General features: G+C 45.9%; 1 protein-coding gene across 1 annotated transcript; it reads left to right on the top strand.

Moving 5' to 3' along the window:
• Positions 1-9,669: 9,669 nt before the first annotated feature.
• Positions 9,670-22,942, top strand: Ywhah (tyrosine 3-monooxygenase/tryptophan 5-monooxygenase activation protein eta). Its single transcript, XM_008840992.3, has 2 exons — positions 9,670-9,994; positions 21,522-22,942. The coding sequence occupies exons 1-2, from the start codon at positions 9,908-9,910 to the stop codon at positions 22,173-22,175; spliced, it is 741 nt and encodes a 246-aa protein (XP_008839214.1). The 5' UTR covers positions 9,670-9,907; the 3' UTR covers positions 22,176-22,942.
• The last annotated feature ends 216 nt before the right edge of the window (positions 22,943-23,158 follow it).

The raw sequence follows: 23,158 nt of genomic DNA, 5'->3' as shown, positions 1-23,158 counted from the left end.
CGCTTTTGCAGAGGACTTGAGTACAGTTCCCAGCACCCATATACAGCAGCTCACAACTGCCTGTAACTCCAGCTCCTTGGGGATCTGATGCCTCTCACCTTCACAGGTACCTGCATTCACAGTTGTTTCAGCCCTGTGGGAGGAGGAATCCCACCTATGATGCCATTACAGCTGCATTTTAAAAAATATTTTTTATTTTTATGTGAATGAGTGTATTGCCTGCATGTGTGCAAGTGCACCCATGTCATGCAATGCCTGCGGAGGTCAGAAGAGGTATCGGATTCCCCTGGAACTGGAGTTACAGATGGCCATCAGCCTCCATGTGGGTGCTGGGAATTGAGCACAAGCAAGTCAGTCAGTACTCTTAACTGCTGAGCCATCTTGCCAGCCCCCACAGCTGCATTTCTAAGGGCCAGCCTCAAGCCTTCTTTGAGTCAAGGCCACAGCTGAGATTAAACTCAGGCCTGGGATTTGGGAGGCCTGAAGTTGGGTCTGTTGCTAACCTGCTGTGTGACCGTGTGTGAATTACTTTCCCTTTATGAGCCCCAGTGCCCTCCAGGGCCAGCTGGAATGGCCAGTTGTCATTGGCTGGGTCTCTGATCTTCCCCACAGTCCCGTGGTGAGTAAGCTACTTTTTAAAAAAATTTTTACTTATTTTTATTTTATGTATATGAGTGTATTGTCTGCATGTGTGTAAGTGCACCCGTGTCATACAACGCTGTTGGAGGTTAGAAGGCAGCATCACTTACAGTTGCTGGCCTCCATGTGGGTGCTGGGAATTGAAACCCAGTCCTCTGCAAGAACAGCCAGTGCTCTTAACCACTGTACCATCTCTCCAGCCCTGAGTGAAATACTTTTAAGTCCATATTAAATATGAGGAATGAGTTCGAGAAGGGTACAATGTGACAGGCACCAGGCCATGTAATTGGCAAGGGGCCAGGTTGGCAGAGCCAGACCAACTGCTGCAGAAGTGATAGCATTCTGTCACAGTGTGCTTCATCTCACAGTAAGACAGCAAGCTGAACTGTCTTCACTTATCTTTCTCAGGGCTGTGGTTCTGTGATTCCCTGCTGCCCCCGCAACCCATCAGTTTATGGCCCAGTCATCTCATGGCATTTCAAGTTGTGATGATCCTCTCACTGTCCACATTTAGAGGTACCAACAGCACTGCCAGAGGGTCCTGTAGGTGACGCCCACTCCCTCCTCCAGTCACAGCCTCATTCCTTCTGGCAAGAGTTCACAAGGTCCGGCAAGGACAACATGGTCCCAACATGCCCCTTTTCTGGATTAGGAAACTGAAGTTCAGAAAGGTGCAGCAACTTGCCCAGGTTTCCCCAACTGTTGGGGACGAGCTGAGATTAGAGCCCAGGTTTGGTAACTCCCCATCTTGTGCTCTAATTTTCCACAAGTGGGCCACATTCAGCCTGGGAGTCCTGCTCCTTCCTTCAGCTCCCTCCTAGCTCATTTAGTCTTGCTTTTTTCTCCCTTTCTCCCTCCCTTTTATCTTCCACTCAACTGCCAATTACTCAGCTATCAGTGGACCAAGGTATTTTCCCCTAGGGAGTGGCTGTAGAGAAAGACCTCGGCCCTTCACAAAGAGGGCTCTAGTATGGGATTTCTGTAACACACAGAAGGCATCCTTGTATTCAACTCTCCATTCATAGAGCTGTTCCTGAGTTCAGGACTCCCAACCCTATCCTCAGGCATTTCCATCCTACCAGGGAAAGAGCAACTTCCCAAGAAAGTGGAAGCAGGTGGTTTAAGTGACAAAGGGCATGAACTCTATGGTCAGAGTGGGGTTCAAATACTCTTCCTCCTAACTGCAGAACCTTAGGTATGTGGATGCCTCTCTGATCTTCAGTTTGTGCGATGGGAATAAGAGAAATAGATGTAAAGGAATAATATAGATTATATACTACATTAAATGGTGTAATAGTGCATGATACCTGCTAGTCAGACAGTAAACATCAGTCTTATATTCCTTTATGCAAAGGCAGATACTAGAGTCATCATGGGAAGAGGTGGAAGTCAAGAGAAATTTATTTTCTGATGCAGGGTATCACTATATCACTATGTAGCACTGACCAGCCTGGAACTTGCTATGTAGACCAGGCTGGTCTCCAACTTACAGAGATCTACCTGCCTCAGCCTTCAGAGTGCTAAGATTAAAGGCACGCACCACCACACTAGGCTTAATTTTTTTATGACAAAACTCTTGGTCTAGCAAGATGGCTCCTTGGGTAAAAGTGCTTGCCTTGAAAGCATGATGACTTGAGTTTGTTTACTCTCTGGAACCCACAATGAAAGGAGAGAATTGCTTCCTGAAAGTTGTCCACACACATATACAAAATAAAACAAAAAAGGAAGTTGGGGCCGAAGAGCTGGCTCATGGGTTAAGAGCACTGGTTACTCTTGCAGAGGACTCTGGTTCAGTTCCCAACACCCACAGGGCAGCTAACAACCGCCTGTACCTCCAGCTCTAGGGGATCCAGTGCCCTCTTCTGGCCTCTGTGGGTACTGCATGTATGTGGTACACCTACATGCAGGCAAAACATACATACACATAAAATTAAAATAAAAAGTAAATTTAAAAGCAAAACTGAGAAGTTTTTATTGTTTGGGTTCCCCCCCCCACTTTGGTCTTTTTGAAACAGGGTCTTCCTGTAGCCCCAGTTGGCCTGGAAGTTGCTATGAAGACCAGGCTGGCCTTGAACTCAGAGATTCACCTGCCTCTGCCTCCCAAGTGCTGGGATTAAAGGCATGTGCCACTGTGCCTGGCACTGAGAAGTATTTTTAAAAATATTTTATTAGTTTTTATTTTATGAGTATATTGCCTGCATATAGGTAAGTGCACCTGTGTCGTGCAATGCCCTTGGAGGACAGAAGAGGCCGTCAGATCCCCTGGAACTGAAGTTATGGACAGTTGTTAGCTGCCATGTGGGTGCTGAGATTTAAACCTGGGTCTTCTGTAAGAACAACCAGTGTTCTTAACCGCTGAGCCATCTCTCCAGTCCTGAGAAGTATTTTTAAAATGCTAAAAAATAGCCTCATTATATAGCTCAGGTTGGCCTTAAACTTGTGATCCTCCTGTCTCTGCTTCTCAAGTGCTGGGATTATCCATAGGTGTCACCATGCCCATTTCTTGTTGGAGAAACCAGGAAGGCTCTTTTAGGAAGGTAAGATTTTCTGGATATGGTGGGGCATGCCTTTAAACCTAGTATCTGAGAGGCACAGGCAGGAGGATTACAAGTTTTAACGTTTGAGTCCAGCCTGGGCTATGTAACTACATAGGGAGAACTTGTCTCAAAACAAACAACTAAAAGAAACAGAAAAAAAACTGGAGGGACAGATAAGGACATTTAGTGGGTAAAAATCTGTAGGCAGAGTCTGGGAACTTGGTGTGCCCAAGATGTCCAGGGAGTAATGATTTTAAAAATTGGATTCAGGGTCAGGTTGTAAAGATTAGGGTGGAGAAGTTGGCATCTTTTAGCAGGGGAGGGTCCTTCCCATAACCCCTATGCTGCAGAGGCCAGCCCCTCTGGACTCAGCCTCCTCCTGTGGCCTTGACCATCCCAGATTACTGTGTTTCCTGAGTCAGGTCCAGCCTGCTGCCATCGTCTGGAAGAAGCCAGAAGGCTGCAACAATCTGCCTCCTCCTAACATCCTGGGGAGGAAAACTTGTTTTTTAGCACAGTTGCCTGGCAAGAAACCTTGGTGACAATGCAGTGCCCCTCTCCTTTACTTCCTAGGGTACCATTCAGGGAGCAGCTGACAGTTACAATCACAGCTCAACACTCCATGTTCTGAGACTCCCAGAAAGTCAGCATCAGAAGTGCAAACAACGGTGAAGAGTGGGTCTGGAACTAGGTCCTGTTCCTTGTTCTCTGTGCTGCAGTTTACAAGACACAGCCTCTCTGGTCCTCATTTCCCTGACTTGTAAAATGGGAAAAATACTGACCTCACCTTAACTAAGGGGGAGTGTCTTGGCAAGCTGCTGCCTGTGGCCTGCTAAGGAAGAAGAATTGATGTCCTTTGTTTCACTGATAGGGTTCCAATCTTTGAAAAAAGTGCTGGGGGTTAAACCTAGTCTTGCACATGATAGAAAGGCACTCTACACCGAGCTACAATGACAGCCCCAAAGCTTGACTTGATAAGCATCCCTGGTTTTGTTTTACCTCTTGAGTTGTGCTCTTGTTTGCCTGATTTACCAATGCCCTAGACCTTTGCAGCTAGAAAAACAAATACCTCTGCCATCTACCAGTAAGGCCCCCATGTCACAGAAAAGAAACCCCAAAGCTCAAAGGCAAAGCAACAGCCTCCCCAGGGCCTGTCCTCTAGCTCTTCTAGACTGAGACAGCCTCGGCCCACCCAAGAGGAACTACACAGAACTGGAGATGATTATCCAAGGACCTAGAGAATTCTGGCCAAGAAATACAGGTTTGATGGGGGTGGTGGTACATGCCTATAATCCCAGCATTTGGGAATGGAGACAGGAGGATCAGGTATTTGAGGCCAGCAGTGGGTACCTGAGACCTTGTCTCAAAAGATTAAAAAAAAAAAAAAAAAGGTGGGGCTGGAGAGATGGTTTAATGGTTACGAGCGCTTGTTGCTCTTGCAGAAGACCCAATTTGGGTTCCCAGCACCTACATGGTGGCTCACAACTACCTGTAACTCCAGCTCCAGGGGATCTGATGTCCTCCTCTGGCCTCCACAAGCACTGTATGCATGTGGTACACATACATACATGCAGACAAACACTCAACACATTACAAAAATAAAAGCTAAAAAGGAGAAACACAAGTTCAATAAAGCTGGAACATGATTACACTTGAGAGGCTAAGCCAAGAAGACCATAAATTTGAAACCAGCCTTGGCTACATAATGAGTTTGACATTACCCTGGGTTATTATATAGCAAGATCTCATCTCTAAAGAAAAACAAAGACAAGTTCTCTGGCCTCATGCAAAACCGAAAGGCCCTTCCTCCTTTTCACTATGGTTCCATAGGTGGCCACTTTGCCTTCCTCCAGAGCCCAGAGCCCAGCTCCTCTGAACAAGCTGGAGAGAAGTGGGGGCTGTGAACCGATTCAGAGATCCACCAGCTCACAGATTGTAGCTACCAGGACATTTTCACACTTCTAAATGCCAAAAGCTGCCTTGGGTGCCGGTCTACTTCCATGTCGGGCTTTGAAAGAGGCTTGAGAGGATCCTGAAACCTGTGTACTCAGGCCAGTGTTAGACACAGTTGGGGCACAGGGAGATGTGGCATCAGCAAAAGGACACAGGGATCAAAGTAGATGGCAGAAAGCAAGTGTACATGGGGGAGGCTTAAGTGACTGCAAATATCTGACCTTTTTAGGTCTTAGTTTCCCTAGCCATACAATGGGGAAGGGGTAATAATATTTATACAAGCAGGTACTCAGAAATATTTGGGAGTAATAATATTTATTCAAGCAGGGACTCAAGAGATATTTGGGGGTAAAGCTACTACCTTGCAGCCAAGACAAGTGTAAGGGATTGATAAACACAAGCTGTTGTTGATGCTGTTACTGATGGTGGTATTATCATTGATGGGGGACTCAGAAGAGTCACCTTGGCAGCAAGCAGCCTGCATTGAGAAGGGGGCTATCTTGGTGATGCTAAGCACAAGATGGTAACCATGCCAACAAAGTGACTGCCATCTCTTTGGAATAATACCAGGTCTTCTTTGTAATGTGTCCCTTGGTGCCCAGACTTCTCAGGCAGTTCCCAGTGTCCCAGAGTATCTGAGAAGGGGAGGGGGAAGGACCCAAAAACCAGGACGCACCTTTTCTGGGTCACCTATTCACTGCATTCTAGTGGAGGTTTCTGGCAATGCTTTGGAAATCCAGTCCCGCCTGAGGAGCAATCCTAGCGTGGCTCTGGGGCACAGCAAGGGATGATAGCACTGGGATGGTTGGTGCTTTTCCTAAGCCAGCACCATACAGATACATCGCACATGCCTGGAATCCCTTCAGGAGCCTTAATACCTGTGGAGCCAGGTGTAGTGGCACATGTCTGTAATTCCGGCACTTGGGAGGTTGAGACAGGAGGACTGCCATGAGTTTGAGGCTTACATGAACTACACAATGAGGCTCTGCTTCAAAAATCCAAATAAAAAAAAAGAAAAAAAATGAAAAAACAGAGGTGGTTATTAGACCTATATCCATGTGGCTTGCCCAAGGGTACTCAGCTGGTAAACTGGCAGAGTGGGATTTGAACTCATCTGGAATGATGTTCCTTCCCCTCCAGGGCACCCCACACATGCTGGGAGGTCAGGTGAGTTTTTGCTCTGTACCCTGAGACTTTGTACCAGGTGAAGACACAGAGGTGGTTCCTGAGCTAGGGACAGTTCTGAACCCTAGCAATGCAAGGTGTTTGGCATGAATCCTTTGTCTCTTCGTTTTGCTCAGGGGATTTATTTGAGTTGTTCTAAGGCCATGTTTATTGATAGGACTGGAAGCCCCGGGAGCAGATGGTATGTCCCCGGAGGTTACCAGGCTGTGCAGGCTTTGAGGAGTTGGCAGCTTGGAGCTTTTGGTTGTCTCTCTGCGACAAAGAGGAAGGGTGCTGGTAAGAGTGTGCAGGCTACAGATTCGGAAACCTGCACAAACTTCTTAGGGTTTGACCCTGAAAGAGAGCAACCCTCTCATCCCTTCTCAGCTTCCATCAGGGGCAGTGCAGAGGCCATCTGGTGGAGTAGTGTTGGTTCTGCCAGTTTCTAGCTATGTGACTTTGTTCAAGTCATGGAACATTTCTGAGCCAGTTTCCTCAACTATAAACTGGAAATAGGAATTGTACCTACCTTGCAGGAATATCTTGAAGAAAAAAAATTTTTTTACAGAGCACTTGACTCAGTGCTGGGAATATGGTGAAGAATCACTTTCCTTTAAGAGTGGCCATGGAGGGCAGCCTGAGATAAGCTTAGTAGAAACAGAAGGGCTGCAATAAGAGCCTGGAGGAACACCAGCATTTCAGGGCCGGCTGGAAGGCAAGCCCACACTACAGACAAAAGAGGTCAGAGCAGCAGAAGGGTGCCTAGAGAGTGCAGGGCCATGGAAGCTAAGAAGAGACCCGTCAAAGAGGGAAGGGCATCAGCTGACCAGGCAGCCAAGAGGTCCAGGGAGGTGAGGACTATGAAGTGTCTTTGGACTTTGATAACAGAGGCCTCTGGCAGCCAAGAAGACTGGCTAGATGTAGTCAGGCAGAACCAACAATGCCAGGTGGAAAGACAATCGGGAAATATAAAAGTAGAGAAGGAAAGAAGAGCATTGAGAACCAAAGTGCCGTTTCTTGCCATTTTTTACTGCTATAACAAAGCCACAGACTGGGTGACTTATAAAGAAATGTCTTCACCCCACAGTTTGGGGGCTGAGGCCCAGGGGTCTGATACCAGCAGGCACACACTTGGCTTCTTGTGAGTGCCTTCTTGCTGCATCACCCCTTGGCAGGAGATGGAAGAACAAAACAAAACAGAAGGAGGTCCAAGACAGTTCTCTCCAAACCCTTTTCTGTTATTAATCCATTCACAGAGGAGGAGCCTTCATGACCTAAACACTTCCCATCAGGCCCCACCTCCCTGCTGTACTGGGAAGAAAGCTCTGGACATATGCTTTTCAGGGAAGAATATTCAAACTGTAGTGCATGTTAAAACTCATTATTCAGACTGCTCCAGGCCCACTCAGTTTTCACTGTTTGTCAACCAATCTCAGTTCCAAGATGGTCAGAAAGGCTTAAGGGCTGTAGACTCTTTAAGAGATGGAAGGACGTCAGGAGCTCCCTTCCATGCAGTGCTGCCCTCATCCCCATCCCCATCCTGTCATTGCAACACCATCTTCATGGAGGTTTAATCCTCTATCACTTAGGCTTGTTTGGTCCTTGAGCCCCAGGGAGCCAAACTCAGGCACATGCACTTTCCCTACACGGAGCTACCTCTACAGCTCCAGTTAACTGAGATTTTTATTGCACATCTACTGCATGCTCCATACCTTGGTATCTCCAGAAGTAAGATACAGCCTCTGCCCTGGACCTTGAAGAATAAAAACAAAAGCTGGGAAGAATGAGAAGATAGATCCAACAGTGGGAAGTAAAGTTAGCTGAGACTGTAGTGTTTCCAGATTTTGCTTTCTTACTGCTAAGTCTTTGTCTACGTTGTACCCTAATACCTTGTCTTCCTCGCTCCCGCAAAGGTTCAGTGACCAGCCAACCTAGTCTAATTGGAGAGTTCCTGGCAAAGCAAGAGAACTTGTATTAAAAAATAATCACAAAACAACAAAACCCGCAAATGAAAAATCCTCACAAAACAAGGGGCCAAGGAGATGGCTCAGTGGGTAAAGGCATTTGCAGCCAACCCTGAAGACCTGAGTTCCATGTATTTGGGACTCATGTGGTGGAAGGAGAGAACATACTTCCCAAAGTTGTCCTCATGCCCCCCCCCAAATATAATTAAAAATTAAAAAAAAAGACAGTTCTAGAGATTGGCTTACCCTGAGACACAAGCAGTGCAAGAAGTTATGCTAACTGGTCTGTGTGAGGTATGAGGCGGATGACTGGACATCTCCATGCTCACTGCTCCCCCCCAAATGACTAAAATTTTTAAGTTTTACACACAACACACACACAACCTCAGGGAGCCCAAGGCCCCTTCTCTTGTGCTGACATGGGGGTGTTGTAGTTCACTTAGACTGTTTTCGTCATTGAGGTTATCTTAGCTTGTCCTGAGGCCCAGCCCAGGGACCCTCAGCACAGAATGACAGGGAGGGGTTTAGTGACCAGGCGTTTCCTCCTCCTCCTTGCCAGAGGAGTTAAGTCCAGTCAGATACTGAACTCAGCTTTTGGTCCCTCCACATACAGGATGTGTAACCTTGAGTAAATCACTGAACTTTCTTTCCATTTTTGCTCTCCTTCCCCCACTGGAGATGAACTCAAGCTCCCATTCATGCTAGGGAAACACTATACCACTGAGCTACAATCCCCAACTCCCTTTAGAAAATTCGAAATAATGTCTCCCTTAGTTGACTAGGCTGGTGTTGAACTTGCATGGAGCCCAGGCAGACCTCCAACTTTCCATTCTCCCAGAATTATGAGAGCGGTGGCCCATGCTTGGATTTGCGTTTTGGCTTTGTAAACTGGGGAACCTGCTGTGCCCCATGAGTGGGTTGTATTAAACAGGGTAATGCCAGCAAAGGCTCAGTGTGGGGCCAGCTGCTGGTAGGTCTGGAGGATGCTAGTAGGGCTGTCGACCTGTCCCCCAAGGGTACGATTTAGATGCTGGGTGTGGCCGCACCACCCAATTGGGCGGAACCACCGGGAACGCCGTACCCCGACTTCTCCACACATGGGGTCACTTGGTTGCCGAATCCTGCCCAACCCAGTTCTGGGCCAAGACAATGCGCGGCCTGTGAAGCCACCAGCACCGCGCCCAGGCCTCCGGCAGAGCACTGTCCACCACGGGTCTCCCCAACCTCCAACTTTGCGGTGGTAAACTGCAGCACTCCAAATGCGCCTGCGCTGCTCCCGCGGGGCGGTTGCCGCTGCTATTTATAGTAGGTGACGTCACCTTAAAAAAGACCGTTGGGGCCGGCCCGCCCTTCCCCCTTCCACTCCCGCCTCTGCCGCCTGGCTGCTCCCACTGCGCAGGCGTGGTCGAGTCCGCCCCCCGCCCGCGCCCCCCTCAACCGTGCCGCCTGTCCTCCCTCCGCGGCGTCCGCGGCGTTAGCCACAGCGCGTGGAGCCAGTCAGCGAGAGGGCGCGAGCGGTCGCGCCGTCTGCCTTGCAGCCTCCCGCCAGCCGGCGAGCCAGTGCGCGTGCGCGGCGGCGGCCTCCGAAGCGACCGGGAAGCGGACCGGCGGGCGAACGAGCCAGCGGTGCGGGGCCGAGACGCCAGCGACATGGGGGACCGAGAGCAGCTGCTGCAGCGGGCGCGGCTGGCCGAGCAGGCGGAGCGCTACGACGACATGGCCTCCGCCATGAAGGCGGTGAGCGCGCCGGGAGCCAGGGGACCTGATGCTGGGCCGGGGCGGCGGGGCGCGGCGGGCGGCTCCCTCCGAGCGCGCGCGCTGTGGCTGGGCGCCGCCCGCTGCCCGGCTCGCGCCATTTCCTGAGGCCCGGCCGGGGCGGGGTCTCCCCGGGCAGCCCCTTGGGGAATACCGGGCAGGGGTTGCCTCGTCCCTGCTGGAGCTCCGGTAGGAGCATCGGTGGGGGAGGGGGGTGCCCGAGGAAAGGCGAGAAGCCACGTTCCAGCCTCCACACTGGTCCACTGGCCCCGGGGGCTCGCGACCCCCTCCATCGTGCACCAACTGCTAATAAAGACGCATCCGTTAGCCGAGCCTGTCTCTGGTTTTCTCTGCCCCGACCCGAAGCTGGTGCAGAACCGACGTGTTTTACTCCGCTGGCGGGATGGGTTCTCGTCCACCTTTGCACGCCTCGGGCCGGCTTTGTGTGCGCAGACCCGCTTCCTTCCGTCCTGGACGTGGAGGAGGGTGCGGGTCCCGACGCTGTAGCCCCGGGTTCGATGCAGCATGTCTGCCTGGGGTGTAAATGCAGCGAACCTGGGTGCTTTTGCAGCCCCGAGACCCGCGTAGATGGATTCTGCAGCCCGATTTCCGGTGGAGCAGTGCCCAGCCACACCCTAGCAAATACGGTGGATTAGACACTACCTGCGTGTGAGTTCTGGTCGCCCAGTCCTTGTAGACTTGTCTCCTCGCGTACTCCTAGGACGAATCTTCTCGTTGTGTCAAGGTCACGGTGGTACTACTGGCCAACTGCTTTGTTAGTCTAGGGGTAACTTCTGGGACCTGGGAGGGTCGCCTTGCATTCCACCTTAGATCTCCTAATTACTCAAATATTTTGGCGGTGACACTCAGATAAGCATTTTAACCAGATCTTGGGCAGCTTTTAGCTGGTTTAAGTTTGAGAATTACTGCCTTGGTTTGTAGCTTATATGTCCCATGGCCAGCCTTTGAAGGAATTTCTTAAAAATTACAAGTCCGCTGGGTGTGGTGGTACACGCTTTTAATCCCAGCACTTGGGAGGCGGAGGCAGGCGGATCTTTGTGAGTTCGAGGCCAGCCTGGTCCCATAGTGAGTTCCAGGGCAGCTGGAGCTACAGGAAGACCCTGTCTCAAAAAGACAAAAAAAACCCCAACAAGTCCAAGGGTCCCCCCCTTTGGAAAACTGACTTTGATATTAAATGAAATACAGAATTGAGGTCAACATTTAAGATTCTCGAGGTGAGAGCGAAAATGAAGCAGTCTTTTTTCTAGTGTCCTGCCACATGTTCAATGAGGTGAGTTTGCACAGCAGCTGTGCTAAATTCATTGGTGATCCCAATTTCCACAATTCTGGGGACTCTAACAGATTTTTGGAAACAGGCCTGAGATTCCTAAAGTCCCTTGGAAAGGACCCTAAAGTTTAATTTCCCTTAGAAAAAAGCCACATCTATCCACATGGCAAGTCACTGAATGGTTCTGGTTATGCAAGAACCATGAGGCCTCAGGACAGTTGGGTGAGGCCTTTGCTGGCCCTGTGAGCAGTGATTGAAGGCTGCAGTGTTGGGAGCCCTTTGAGAAATACAGATGTTGAAGAGAAGGGATGAGGCTTAGAGGAGGATAAATTGAGGTGAAGGGAAAATGGCTGTCTGATATCTGTAGCTATCAGAAGGCCAAGGGAGTTGAGATGGAAAGTAAGGAAAGAATGAAGAGATGTTACTAGAACAAAATACAGCTTGAGCAGAGGGGGGTTAAAGAAAAGAGGCAGTCTGACTTTCATAAGTGAGCTGTAAAAATGTATTTTTTTTGCAGTTCCCCACCTTTGTCCACAGATGTTCTCAGAGGCATTAAGGTAACATTTTGCAAACTGGTGAACCCTTGAGTATATTGGAAATTTATAATCATGTTTGAAATGATTCATCAGTTGGAAAAACCAGCACTGAAAAATTTAAACTCTGTATCAGATTTGTGATAAACCATTCCAAGTTAACGCTTGTTAAAAAAAATAAGATTGGGGTGGGATGGGAACTATGATCTAAATTAGTGGAGTGTATTTACTGGTAAATGGAGAACAATCTCATTTTGCAGTTAGAGTTTGCAGAAGAAATTCTTCATGTTAATGGGGCTACACATTCTTCAATAATATAAACCTTAGAGCTTTTAGGAAGAGTGAATTCTAGTATTATGTTTTTTGTTGTTGTTGGCTTCTTTTAGATAGGGTCTCATGTATCCTAGGCTGGTCTCAAATGCACTAATGTAGACAAGGCTGGTCTTGAACTCCAGGTCCTTCTGCCTTTACCTGCTAGATGCTGGGATCACAGGTGTATACCATCATGCCTAGCTTCCCTCTGGGTTTATGTGGGCTTTCTTCAGCCCAGTGGGAAGGCAGGTAAATATACTGTTGTAGAGAGCGTGGAGCGGGGTATTAGGCTTGATGGGATGATCAGATGCTGTGACTCTGACCTTGAAACTTAAATCTCCTGGCTTCAGATTGTCTGAAGAATAAAACTAGGAATTTTGGTGTTAGTAACAAGTCAGTTTTTGTCTTTGCCTTCTAACTTGTTTCTATTTCTTTCTTAATTTAAATGGCTTTCTAATCATATTGCCTGCCTATAATGATGTTCCTTAATCCAGCAGTGTCACCTGGAGGACAGTGTTGGTAATCTTTAAGGAAAATCCTCTGGGCTGAGGATGTAGCTCAGTGGTAAAGCAGTTGTCTAGCATGTGCAAGGCCCCGCTTCTGATCCCCAGCACTACATAGACACACACAATACACATACTAGAAACAGTGGTGGTGTCTAAAATCAGTTGAAGACCATAACTCCTGCCTCAACTCATAAAGTCAACAAATGTTTTTGAAAAGAAGCATAATATCTTCAAACTCTCCCTGTTCTTACACCTAGTAACTTAACGTGGAGTGTAAAAGTGTGAACGCTGAAGTAAGCTTATTAACTGAGGTTAAAATGTTACTGCATAGGACTGTGTGACATTAGGAAAGAAAAAGAAACTATAGGTTTCCAGTGAATAGTGGGTAGACACAATCTAGTCATGTCTCGTGTTCCATTCCCCTGAGTCATAGGTGATTGTGAAGTTAGAAAATTCAGAAATGATAGGGCATTAAAGTTTTAGTATTGCTGTATAGTCTGAATCTTACTGTGAAGTCCAAGCTGACTTCAAACTCAGGATCCTCTTGCTTCTATTCCTGAATGCTTGGATTACAGGCTTGTGCCACCACACCAGCTATTCTACAGTCTCTTACAGTATTGGCAGAGAATAGTGAGAAATGTTGGAATGATTTGAGGAATATCTGTAGAAATCTTAAGTGCAGGAAACAAAACTGCATTTAAGGATGTGAGTTGGAGAGGAAGAGGCAAAAGATCCAAACAATGGTAAAAGACTCTTGTTCCCAACAACTGTAAGACTGTGGGAAGGGAGGAAAGGAGCAGGTGGTATCTAAGAGGGGAGCACCACTGAATGGCTCAGGGTGAGATGTGATCCTGTGGGGCTTTAAGGTGTACCAAAGTTGTCACCATGAAATCTGAAAACTATTTAAATACATGAAAACTAGGGGTTCCTGTTTTCTATGCACTGGACTTTGAAAATGTAATTCTCAGTACTGGAGAGATGGCTTAGCAATAAGAGCACTTGCTACTCTTGCAGAAGACCCTGGTTCAGTTCCCAGCATCTGCGTGGTGGCTCACAACCACCTGAAACTCCAGTTCCAGGGGATCTAGTGCCCTCTTCTGACCTCCACAGGTACCAGGCATACATGTGGTACATATTCATGTATGAGGCAAAACAAATTCTTGAAAAGGAATATGTAATTCTTTATCATTTATGAGCTAAGGAAGGAAGCAGACATTGGATTACTCATGTAATAGTTTCAGTAGAAGGCACTCTGGGGTGGGGTGCAGTTCTGTGGAGTAGCAGTTGCCTAGCATACTCTGACTTTTATCCCTAGAACCTTAAAAAAAGTACTTCAGGGAGCAAACAGGTACATAGTAGCTTTGCTGCCCTAAAATTAAGAATTTTTATTTCTGTAATTCGGTTCCTAAATTAGCCCCTGAAGAGTTCCCTCAGGAACCCCACTACATTTTTAAAAATTGCTCTTTGGGATTTTATATTAGAAGTACACTGTAGTGTACTTTTCCTTTAGAATTGTGGTGTAGGCACTTGGGAAGCTGAGGTTGGAGGATTGTTTTGAGTTCAAGACAAGCCTGAGCTAGACAGACTGAAAAAATATACTGGGCATAGTGGTGCATGCCTTTGATCCTAGCACTCAGGAGGTGGAAGCAGGCGGATCTCAGGCCAGCCTGGTCTACATACTGAGTTCCAGACTAGCTGGGGCCACAGGGAGACCTTGGCTCAAAAAAAAAAAAAAAGAGGGCTACTGCAGTGTTTTTCATACTATATTCAGCAAGTGTATTTTACTTAGGTATCCATTAAATGATAGCTGTTATTTCATGTACCTGTTTTTTTCAATCCATACTAATTTCTGAGTTTTTCTGAATTATTTTAAATTATGAATTAATTTATCAGTTAGTATTGCTAGGGATCAAACTCCAGGGCTTGATGTAACCTAAGCACATGCTCTACCACTGAGCAGGCCCCCTCAGCCCTCATGTAACCATTAAGACAGGTTTCAATAGGTCCTGTTAGTAATTCCATGTTACAGATGAGGCTAGAGCTTAATTTTGTCATGGTTAGTTGTGAGGCCAAAATTAGAACTTGAATTTTGAGTTCTCACTTTGACCGTTGTATGGTAATTTCCCGTGAAGCTGGGGGAATAGTTTCTGGTGTACATTCTGCTATGTTGGCCATTGTTCCAGTTACTTTACATAAGCAGACTTACTAAACAATTTTACTTACTGGCTGTAAACCATCTGCCAAGTTTAATTAAACAGAATCTACCTCTTCTGTCTTAGCAACACTGGAACTGGTATAGATGGGAAATATGTAGGTCTAGTCTGAATGTGACTTACTTTTCCTGAAGGCCAGGAGTATTTTAATGTAGTAAGTTGAGATTTGGTTGAATTTAGCTGGGTATGGTAGTGTATACCTTTAATCCCAGCACTTGGGAGGCAGAGGCAGATGGATCTCTGAGATCTTCAGGGTAGATCCTGCCTCAAAGACTAAAAAGCAAAAAACACATTTGAGTTCCCCAGCTATGTTGGATTTAGTATGGTGTTAAATTTTCTTTGTAAAGTTGGGAGATGGCTCAGCCAGTAAAGTGCTCACTGCAGGCATGAGGACTTGCTATTCCAGAGTTCATGTTAAAACACAAAATCCAGACATGGTGGCGAGTACCTGCTTGTAATCCAGTGCTGGGGAGGCAAACACAGGCAGATCCCTCAGGGCTCACTGTCCATCAAGCCTAGACTACTTGGTGAGGTTCAGGCCACTGAGGGAGCCTGCCTCAAAAAAACAAACAAAAGCTGGAGGAACAACACAAGGTTTTTCCCTGGCCTCCCTGCCACAGTGTGTACCTGGACATATGAATGTAAATGCACACGTTGTATTTTAAGAGATTGATTGTTCTGTCATTTGTTCCTCCATCTTGACTTGAGTGTATTTTGTAAGCCACTGGGCCCCAAGGTGTCCGTCTCTAGTCTGCTAAGGAAAGCTCCCTGCTGCCTGCATTCTGGTGTTTCCCTCCTTGCTTCTGCTGTGTTCTCTTCTGCTGCTCTGGGTGTTGGCACTTCCATGATCAGAACCTGGCAGGACTTCTGAAACTGCCAGTCCTGGTGCCTCCAGGGACAGTAGCATGCATTCATTTGAGGTTGATTTAATCCCTGCAGTCCCCACTATTGAAAATGTTCAGTAGTGTCAAGAGCGAGGCAAAGACAGTCTGTTAACAATAGGAGAGTAACTGACATTAACCTTAGGGTAGATGAGTACTTGTCTGCTCTGACCTTGAAGTTTAGTTTGCTTTGTGGCCTAACAACTGCAGCCTTGCCCTGGTGAAGGTGGGTCACGTGCTCAGCTAGGCCCTGATGGGCAGTTTTGCAGTTGTCTGTAGAAAGTGACCTTCAACAGGCTCTTCACCTTTTTGATATTAATTTTGGGAAAGAATTATAAAACTTATTGGTCTACCTTTATTATTTTTTAAACATGGGCTTTGCTAAAGACGTTTAAAGATGTTAAATGTTAGTTAGGTTAATCTAATTGTTAAAATTGTTTTCTGTTAATGATATATCAAAAGTAAGCCTGTCAATAGTGTATGGATGTGGGTAAATAGAAAGGATGAGACAGTAGCTGTGTACACCCTTTCCAAACAGTTAACATTACTCCTGACAGCACTAGACTGTCAATTCATGTGTGCCCTCCCCACTTGCTTCTGGGGATACCCAGGACCTTAGGCATACTATGCAAGCACTTTAATGCTGGGCTTTATATTCACTTAGCCCTTTATCTTTTTCTTTTTTTCCTTTTTGCAACAGAGTCTCAGTTGGCTCAGGCTAGCCTTGACCTTGCTATGGTAGCCCAGTGGAACTTGAATCCTCCTGCCTCAGCTTCTTTAGTAGCTGGGATTACAAGCCTGGCTTACCATGCCTGGCTCCTGTGGCAGTTTTGTTTGCTCAGTATTATTTTTGATATTGGATATCTCTCAGATTAGTATCTTTAAGTTTTTCTGAATAGTCACTGTTCTGTTTTTGGCAGTAGGCCTATTTTTGTTGACAAACACAATTTATTGCCTTATGAGTAGTGGGAGGAAGCCCCCAGATATTTCTGAGTAAGCAAATGGTGTCAAAGGAAGATAAATGAATTAGCAGCAGATTGGTTATTTGTGACTTTTGGTTGTGAGCCTGAGCCTTTAACGCCTGCACCAGCTCTCTGGTCCTGTTTGTGACTGTTAATAGTGCTGTGTAGTCCCAGAGCAGAGAATGGGTGAAGCCACTGCCCTGGGTTTGGGAGTTGCTGTAGCCAAAGTCTGTGGTAAGGATATCACTGGCATGGAGTTTTTTAGAAGAAATGGGGAGAATGGCTTTTATAAATAGGAACGTTTTTATGAAGGGTGTAAGGATTAAAGGAGCTGGGCAGGAGAGCAAGAAAGGCTTAGAACAGAGGTGGGGCTGCATGCAGAGAAGTAGTCATGTGCAGGCTTAGAGCTCAGAGTGGCTGTGGGGAGGGTAGCTGATGTGTGGCAGAAGTGAATATTGTAGCCTTGGTATTGGAGTGGAAAGGAAACTGGTTGAGAATCATAGTCTTTGTATTTCCAGTCGAAACCGTTAGGGGGCCTGTGTTTGAGGACAGTAATCCCATCCTGTGAGTGCTGTGTGACTGTGGTAGGTGGCATGGGGGGGGGCTGGCAGAGGATCTTGCTCCTTCCTGTTGTGCTGTGTAGCCTGCCAGTGTCACTTTTGCTTAGTGCAGTGTAAGATGGCTCTTGTCCTCTGGCTCTTCTGTTCTTGGCAACTAGTACTAACTAATGTTAGTGAAGGTGTTCTGCATGTGTGTTACCAGTCAAGACTGACTCATTTTATTTTATTTTTATGTGTATGAGTGTATTGCCTGCATGTATGTGAGTGCACCTGTGTCACGCAGTGCTGCAGATGTCAGAAGAGGGCTTCAGATTCCCCTGGAACTGGAGTTAAGGATGGTTCATAGCCACCACGTGTTGGGACTTGAACCCAGGTCCTCTGCAAGAGCAGTCAGTGCTCTTAACCTCTGAGCCATCTCTCTAGCCCTGACTTGTCTTTTTTAATGGGCTATTTGAATTTTGGGGTCTGTGCTTTCCCAATGTTGGAGGAACTGAGTTTTTTTTTTTTTCCATTTGTTTATTTACGTAAGACAGGGTCTCACTGTACCAGTTCCCCAACAAGAGCATGCCACCATGCCCTGCTGTTTATGTAGGGGATCTGAACTCTGATTCTCAAGTTTATGTGGCAGGAACTTTAAGGACGGAACTATCTCCTTAGTCCCCTCAGTTTTATTTAATTAATGAACATGTAGTAAACTGTCTTCATTCCTTACATTTCCTTTTGTTAACTACGGAATGACCCGGGAGTATTAAATATACTATATTTAAATGTACCCTGCTGTTTCGTAGTTAGGCTTTGGCTGGGGTTATAAGAACGATGTTTGCCTGCTAAGTTTTGTTAGTCACTCTCAGCTGATGCTGATAGTGATTCATTCAGACTGGCAGGCAACCAGATGCTTGTTACATAAACACTAATACTCAGTGATTTTTCTTGTGAAGTTGTCATTTTAAATATTGCCTGGTAGCCTTTTTGGCAGTTTATTCCTGGTGGGGAAAAAATACGTTTCTATGAATTCCTGAAACCAGCACATATACATCAACTTCATTTACACTAATAGGATTAAATAAACCTCAGACTTTATTCTTCCTTTTGTTGGTACTCAAGAGAAGTATTGGAACTCATGGATGCTTGGGGGATCATTTGGGATCCTTTCCTCTGTTTTTTGAGACAGGGTCTCACAATGTAGTCTCGACTGGCCTGGGATTCACAGACATCTGCCTGCCTCTCTCTCCCAAGCACCGAGATAAAAGGCTAAAGATAGAATTTTAGGTCAGGCCGCTCTTGGTATTGGTGATTCTCCTGCTTCAGCCTCCTGAATGTTGGGATTGCAGGTATACACCACCAGGCCTAGTTGTTACTATATTTAACTTGTGATGTCTCAAAAGGTTATGATTTGAAGTAAGGTTATGATTTGAGGTCACACAGGTAGGTCAGACAAAACTGATGTGTCTTGGGTTTTGGTAATTACGCTGCCCCTTACACGCAGTATGTGATCTATAAATGTACTTTAGATGTGCACTCAATTTTGATTATTTCTCTGGTTACCTTGGTACCTCTCTGTAACAGTCCTAAAACAGCAGCCTCCTTAGTCACAGTCTGAAGTATACTAAGACTCCTTAGGATATCATTTGCATTTTAATGTCAGTTGGCCTTGGTTGGTGTTAATTATTGTAAGCTCTAAACAGCTCTTCAAATTCTGTTCTTTTATTGAATAGAGCTTTAGAGAAGTGTGTCAGGCAGTAGGATTAAGCATTCTGGAGTTTGTCAGAGTGAGGTAGAACTTTGATTTAGAAAGAGACTAAATTATTAAACAGTATCTACAAAGTATTTCCAGTGAACAATGTAGATGTTTAAAGGTACTTACTGGAGGAGGAAACAAGATAGGGGATGTCACAAATCTTCAACTGGATTTGAAGGGGGCATGGATTTTTGGATTAGTGGAGATTTTGCTGGCCTGGGCAGACCTCATTGAGGACTGTGGAGACTACTGATATGTGTGAGAAAGGAGTAAGGAGCCTGGCTGGGCTGGTGTGGAAGCTGTCCTGGGTCAAAGACCACACTGAAGAGAAGTGGGATTTGATTAAGAGTAGGCCAAGGAGGGTACGTACAATCCTGGATGAGGATTTACAGCAAGAGTAGGGGTCCTGGAAATGAGCTGAGGGGCTGATGTTTTTGTCCTATCTGGGGTTTGGGGACAAAAATTGCCTAGAAGGAGACTCAGATGATTATTTCACCTTGTAAAACTTAGCCAAGCTTTCTACTTTCTACAGAAGATGATTATGTTTGTTACTCATGTTCTCAAACCACAAATTCTTTCTGTAAATCATTAATATGAAAGCTTCTGAATCTCTGCTGCTCAGCCTTTTAAACATGTCTGTTTGAATTTGCGCTTAGTAATTTTCTTCATTGAATTTGAATTTGGCATTCCTTATCAATGAGAAGTTCTTGTCCTTATACTTCAGTTTACATAATACCTTTTTTAATGGCTTCCTAAGTGTTTTGTTCTGTCCCCCCCCCCCCTAAAGTTAAGAAAACCTTGTGGGCTGACAAGATGGTTCAGTGTGGTAAAGGCACTTACCACCAAGCCTGAGATTGATCCCGGGGACATTCATGGTAGAAGTAGAGAATGCTCCAAGTTGTCCTCTGACCTTCACATGTGTGCCATGGTATACATGTGTACACACACACACACACACACACACACACACTGTACAAAAAAAAAATTAAATGTAAAATAAAATTAGAGACCTTTACTAGTAGGTCCTATTAAGAACCACCCATGCGTGTTTGTGAAGAGGATATGTTGCAGGTTGCAGGTGAGTTTAGTAACTTTGCTTAGGCCCAAATTTGGACTTTTTGATTTTTAAGTCTATATTAGTTTTCTAGAGCTCCTGAAATAAAGTACCACAGATTGGTGGCTTAAAGCAATAGAAAATTTTTCTCTTAAAGATTTGGAGGCTAGTGCTTCCTCTGAAGACCCTAGGGAAGCATCCTTCCTTGCTGCTCAGCCTCTGGTGGCTTCTGGCAACACTTGGTGTTCTTGGCTTATAAAGGCATCATTCCAGTCGCTGCTTCTATTGTCACATGGTGTTCTGTGCCTGTGTATCTGTTCCTCTCCAAATCTTGCTTTCCTTATAAGGACACCAGTCATTGGATTTAATGACTTAACATCTGAAAGACCCTACTTCCAGATATGGTCACATTAAGAGGTACCAGACATTGGACTTCAGCATAAGTTTGCGGGGAGGGGTGCAGTTCAACCTGCAGCAAATTCTAATGGTCTGTCTGTTAAATGTACAGCTGGTTCACTTGGAGTTGGCATCATAGAAAACAAAGTTATAGCTGATGAAACTTAAAAAAATTATTATTTTTATATGTATGCATGTATTGCCTGCATGTAGGTTAAGTGCACCCGTGGCGTGCAATGCCCACGGAGGACAGAAGAGGCTGTTGGAGCCCCTGAAACTGGAGTTACGGACAGTTGTTAGCTGCCATGTGGGTGATGGGATTCGAACCCGGGTCTTCTGCAAGAACAGTCAGTGTTCTTAACCGCTGAGTCATCTCTCCAGCTCCCAGCTGATGAAGCTTTTAACTCCTATTTAAAGCAATTAGTACTTCCAGATTCTCGGGCCATCTTGGTTCCAGTCACATAGGTCTGGACAAAAAGATGGCTGCTATGTAACTTTGCTTCATTTTAGCAGAGTCTAGGGGCATTTAGTAATCCATTGTTCATTTTGGTTTGGGGGAGGGGTTGGGAATATCTGTGGGGAATAACCACATAGGGCAGTCTTCAGAATTGTGTGCCAACACCATAATGCCCTTCTGTAATTCTTATATGACCATTCCTCTACAAAATGAAAACAGCTTTTTTTTTTTTTTAAAGATTTTTATTTATGTATGTATTTATGGGTGTGGGTACCCTCAGAGGCCATTAAAGGGGTTGGATCCTTGGACAGATGGTTTCCAGCTTCCTGATGTGGGTATTAGGAACAAAATTCTGGTTCTCTGCAAGAGCAACACACACTCTTAACTACTGACTCATCTCTCCAGTTCTCAAAACAGCATCTTACATAAGACTTAAATTAGGAGTTTCCCAGGGCCCTGTCATGTCCTCCTAAGTGCTGTGATCAAAAGCGTGTGCCACCGTGCCTGACTTCACAGTCTGTTCTTGAGAAAGATTGTCAATTATGTTGAAAGGATGATTTCCAAGATCCTCAGGCTTTGCTCTCAATGTTTATCTCTGGTGTTTTGCAGGTGACAGAGCTGAATGAACCTCTCTCCAATGAAGATCGAAATCTCCTCTCTGTGGCGTACAAGAATGTAGTTGGTGCCAGGCGATCTTCGTGGAGAGTCATCAGTAGCATTGAGCAGAAAACCATGGCTGATGGAAATGAAAAGAAGTTGGAGAAAGTTAAAGCTTACCGGGAGAAGATTGAGAAAGAGCTGGAGACAGTTTGCAATGATGTCCTGGCACTGCTTGACAAGTTTCTCATCAAGAACTGCAATGATTTCCAGTATGAGAGCAAGGTGTTCTACCTGAAAATGAAAGGCGATTACTACCGCTACTTGGCAGAGGTGGCTTCTGGGGAGAAGAAAAACAGTGTGGTTGAAGCTTCGGAGGCAGCATACAAGGAAGCCTTTGAAATCAGCAAAGAGCACATGCAGCCAACACATCCTATCCGGCTGGGCCTGGCCCTCAACTTCTCTGTGTTCTACTATGAGATCCAGAATGCACCCGAGCAGGCCTGCCTCTTAGCCAAACAAGCCTTCGATGATGCCATAGCTGAGCTGGACACATTAAACGAGGATTCCTATAAGGACTCCACCCTTATCATGCAGTTGCTGCGAGACAACCTCACCCTCTGGACGAGCGACCAGCAGGATGAAGAAGCAGGAGAAGGCAACTGAAGATCGTCAGGCCCCTGGCCCTCCCTTCACCCACCACCCCCATCATCACCGATTCTTCCCTGCCACAGTCATTATATCCAGTGCTAAACCTCTCTGTATTGGCAGCACAGCTTCTCAGATCTGCTCCTGTCCCTTGGGAAGCAGTTTCAGGTAAACTTTCAAGGGCATTGCTGGACTGATGGTTCCTTTGAGCCCACAGGAGCTCCCTTTTTGAATTGTGCAGAGAAGTGTGTTCTGAATGAGGCATTTTACTATGCCTATTGATCTATGGCAAATCTAGGTGACAGTAATCGAAGAGTTTAGAGAGTTAGCCAACACAGGCTATGGCTGATATTTCAAACAAGCTGATAGCGTTTTGTTAAGCAGTACATCTTGTGCATGCAAAATGAATCCAACCCTTCCCCTTCTTTCTTCAGCTAATGGGAAACTGACAGAGACAACTTGCTCCTTTCCATCAGCTGTAGTAGACTGTTCAGTGTGAGGTTTCAGTAGCGCCTTGTTTTGCCTCTTTAAATTATGTTGTGCACAGACATTCTTTTCAATGCAATGCATCTAAAGTTTTGATACGTGTAACTTGTTTTTTTTGGTTGTGATTAAGAATCATGGATTTATTTTTTTGTAACTCTTTGGCTATTGTTCTTGTGTATCCTGACAGCATCATGTATGTCAACCTATGTCAATCAAGATGGGTGATTATGAAATGCCAGACTTCTAAAATAAATGTTTTGGAATTAAAAGGGTAAATAAATGCTGCTTTGGGGATATTCTTTCCGTGTATGGCCTTGATTCCCCCCAACCCCCTTTTCCCACAGAACTGTTTTGAATCTGATTTGACTTTCTCAAACATGGCAGTATTGGCAGTATGGTATCCAGGCTTTCCTGACCTCTGATTCCATTACATATCTTGCAGCACACACTTACATGCTCTAGGGGTTTAAAATAATTGTGTGTGTGAACTGCACCCTCTCTGATCCATTCTCTGT

This window comes from Nannospalax galili, unplaced genomic scaffold (assembly GCF_000622305.1).
Source record: "Nannospalax galili isolate Female #2095 unplaced genomic scaffold, S.galili_v1.0 scaffold259, whole genome shotgun sequence".
NCBI classification, from domain to species: domain Eukaryota; kingdom Metazoa; phylum Chordata; class Mammalia; order Rodentia; family Spalacidae; genus Nannospalax; species Nannospalax galili.
This window is presented reverse-complemented; position numbering and strand designations above follow the sequence as displayed.

Bases quoted from the DNA above. Each gene is read 5' to 3' on its own strand.
- Ywhah (XM_008840992.3), top strand. From the start codon at position 9,908: ATGGGGGACCGAGAGCAGCTGCTGCAGCGGGCGCGGCTGGCCGAGCAG. The intron at 9,995-21,521 runs GTGAGCGCGCCG...GGTGTTTTGCAG, and splicing joins TGGCCTCCGCCATGAAGGCG to GTGACAGAGCTGAATGAACC.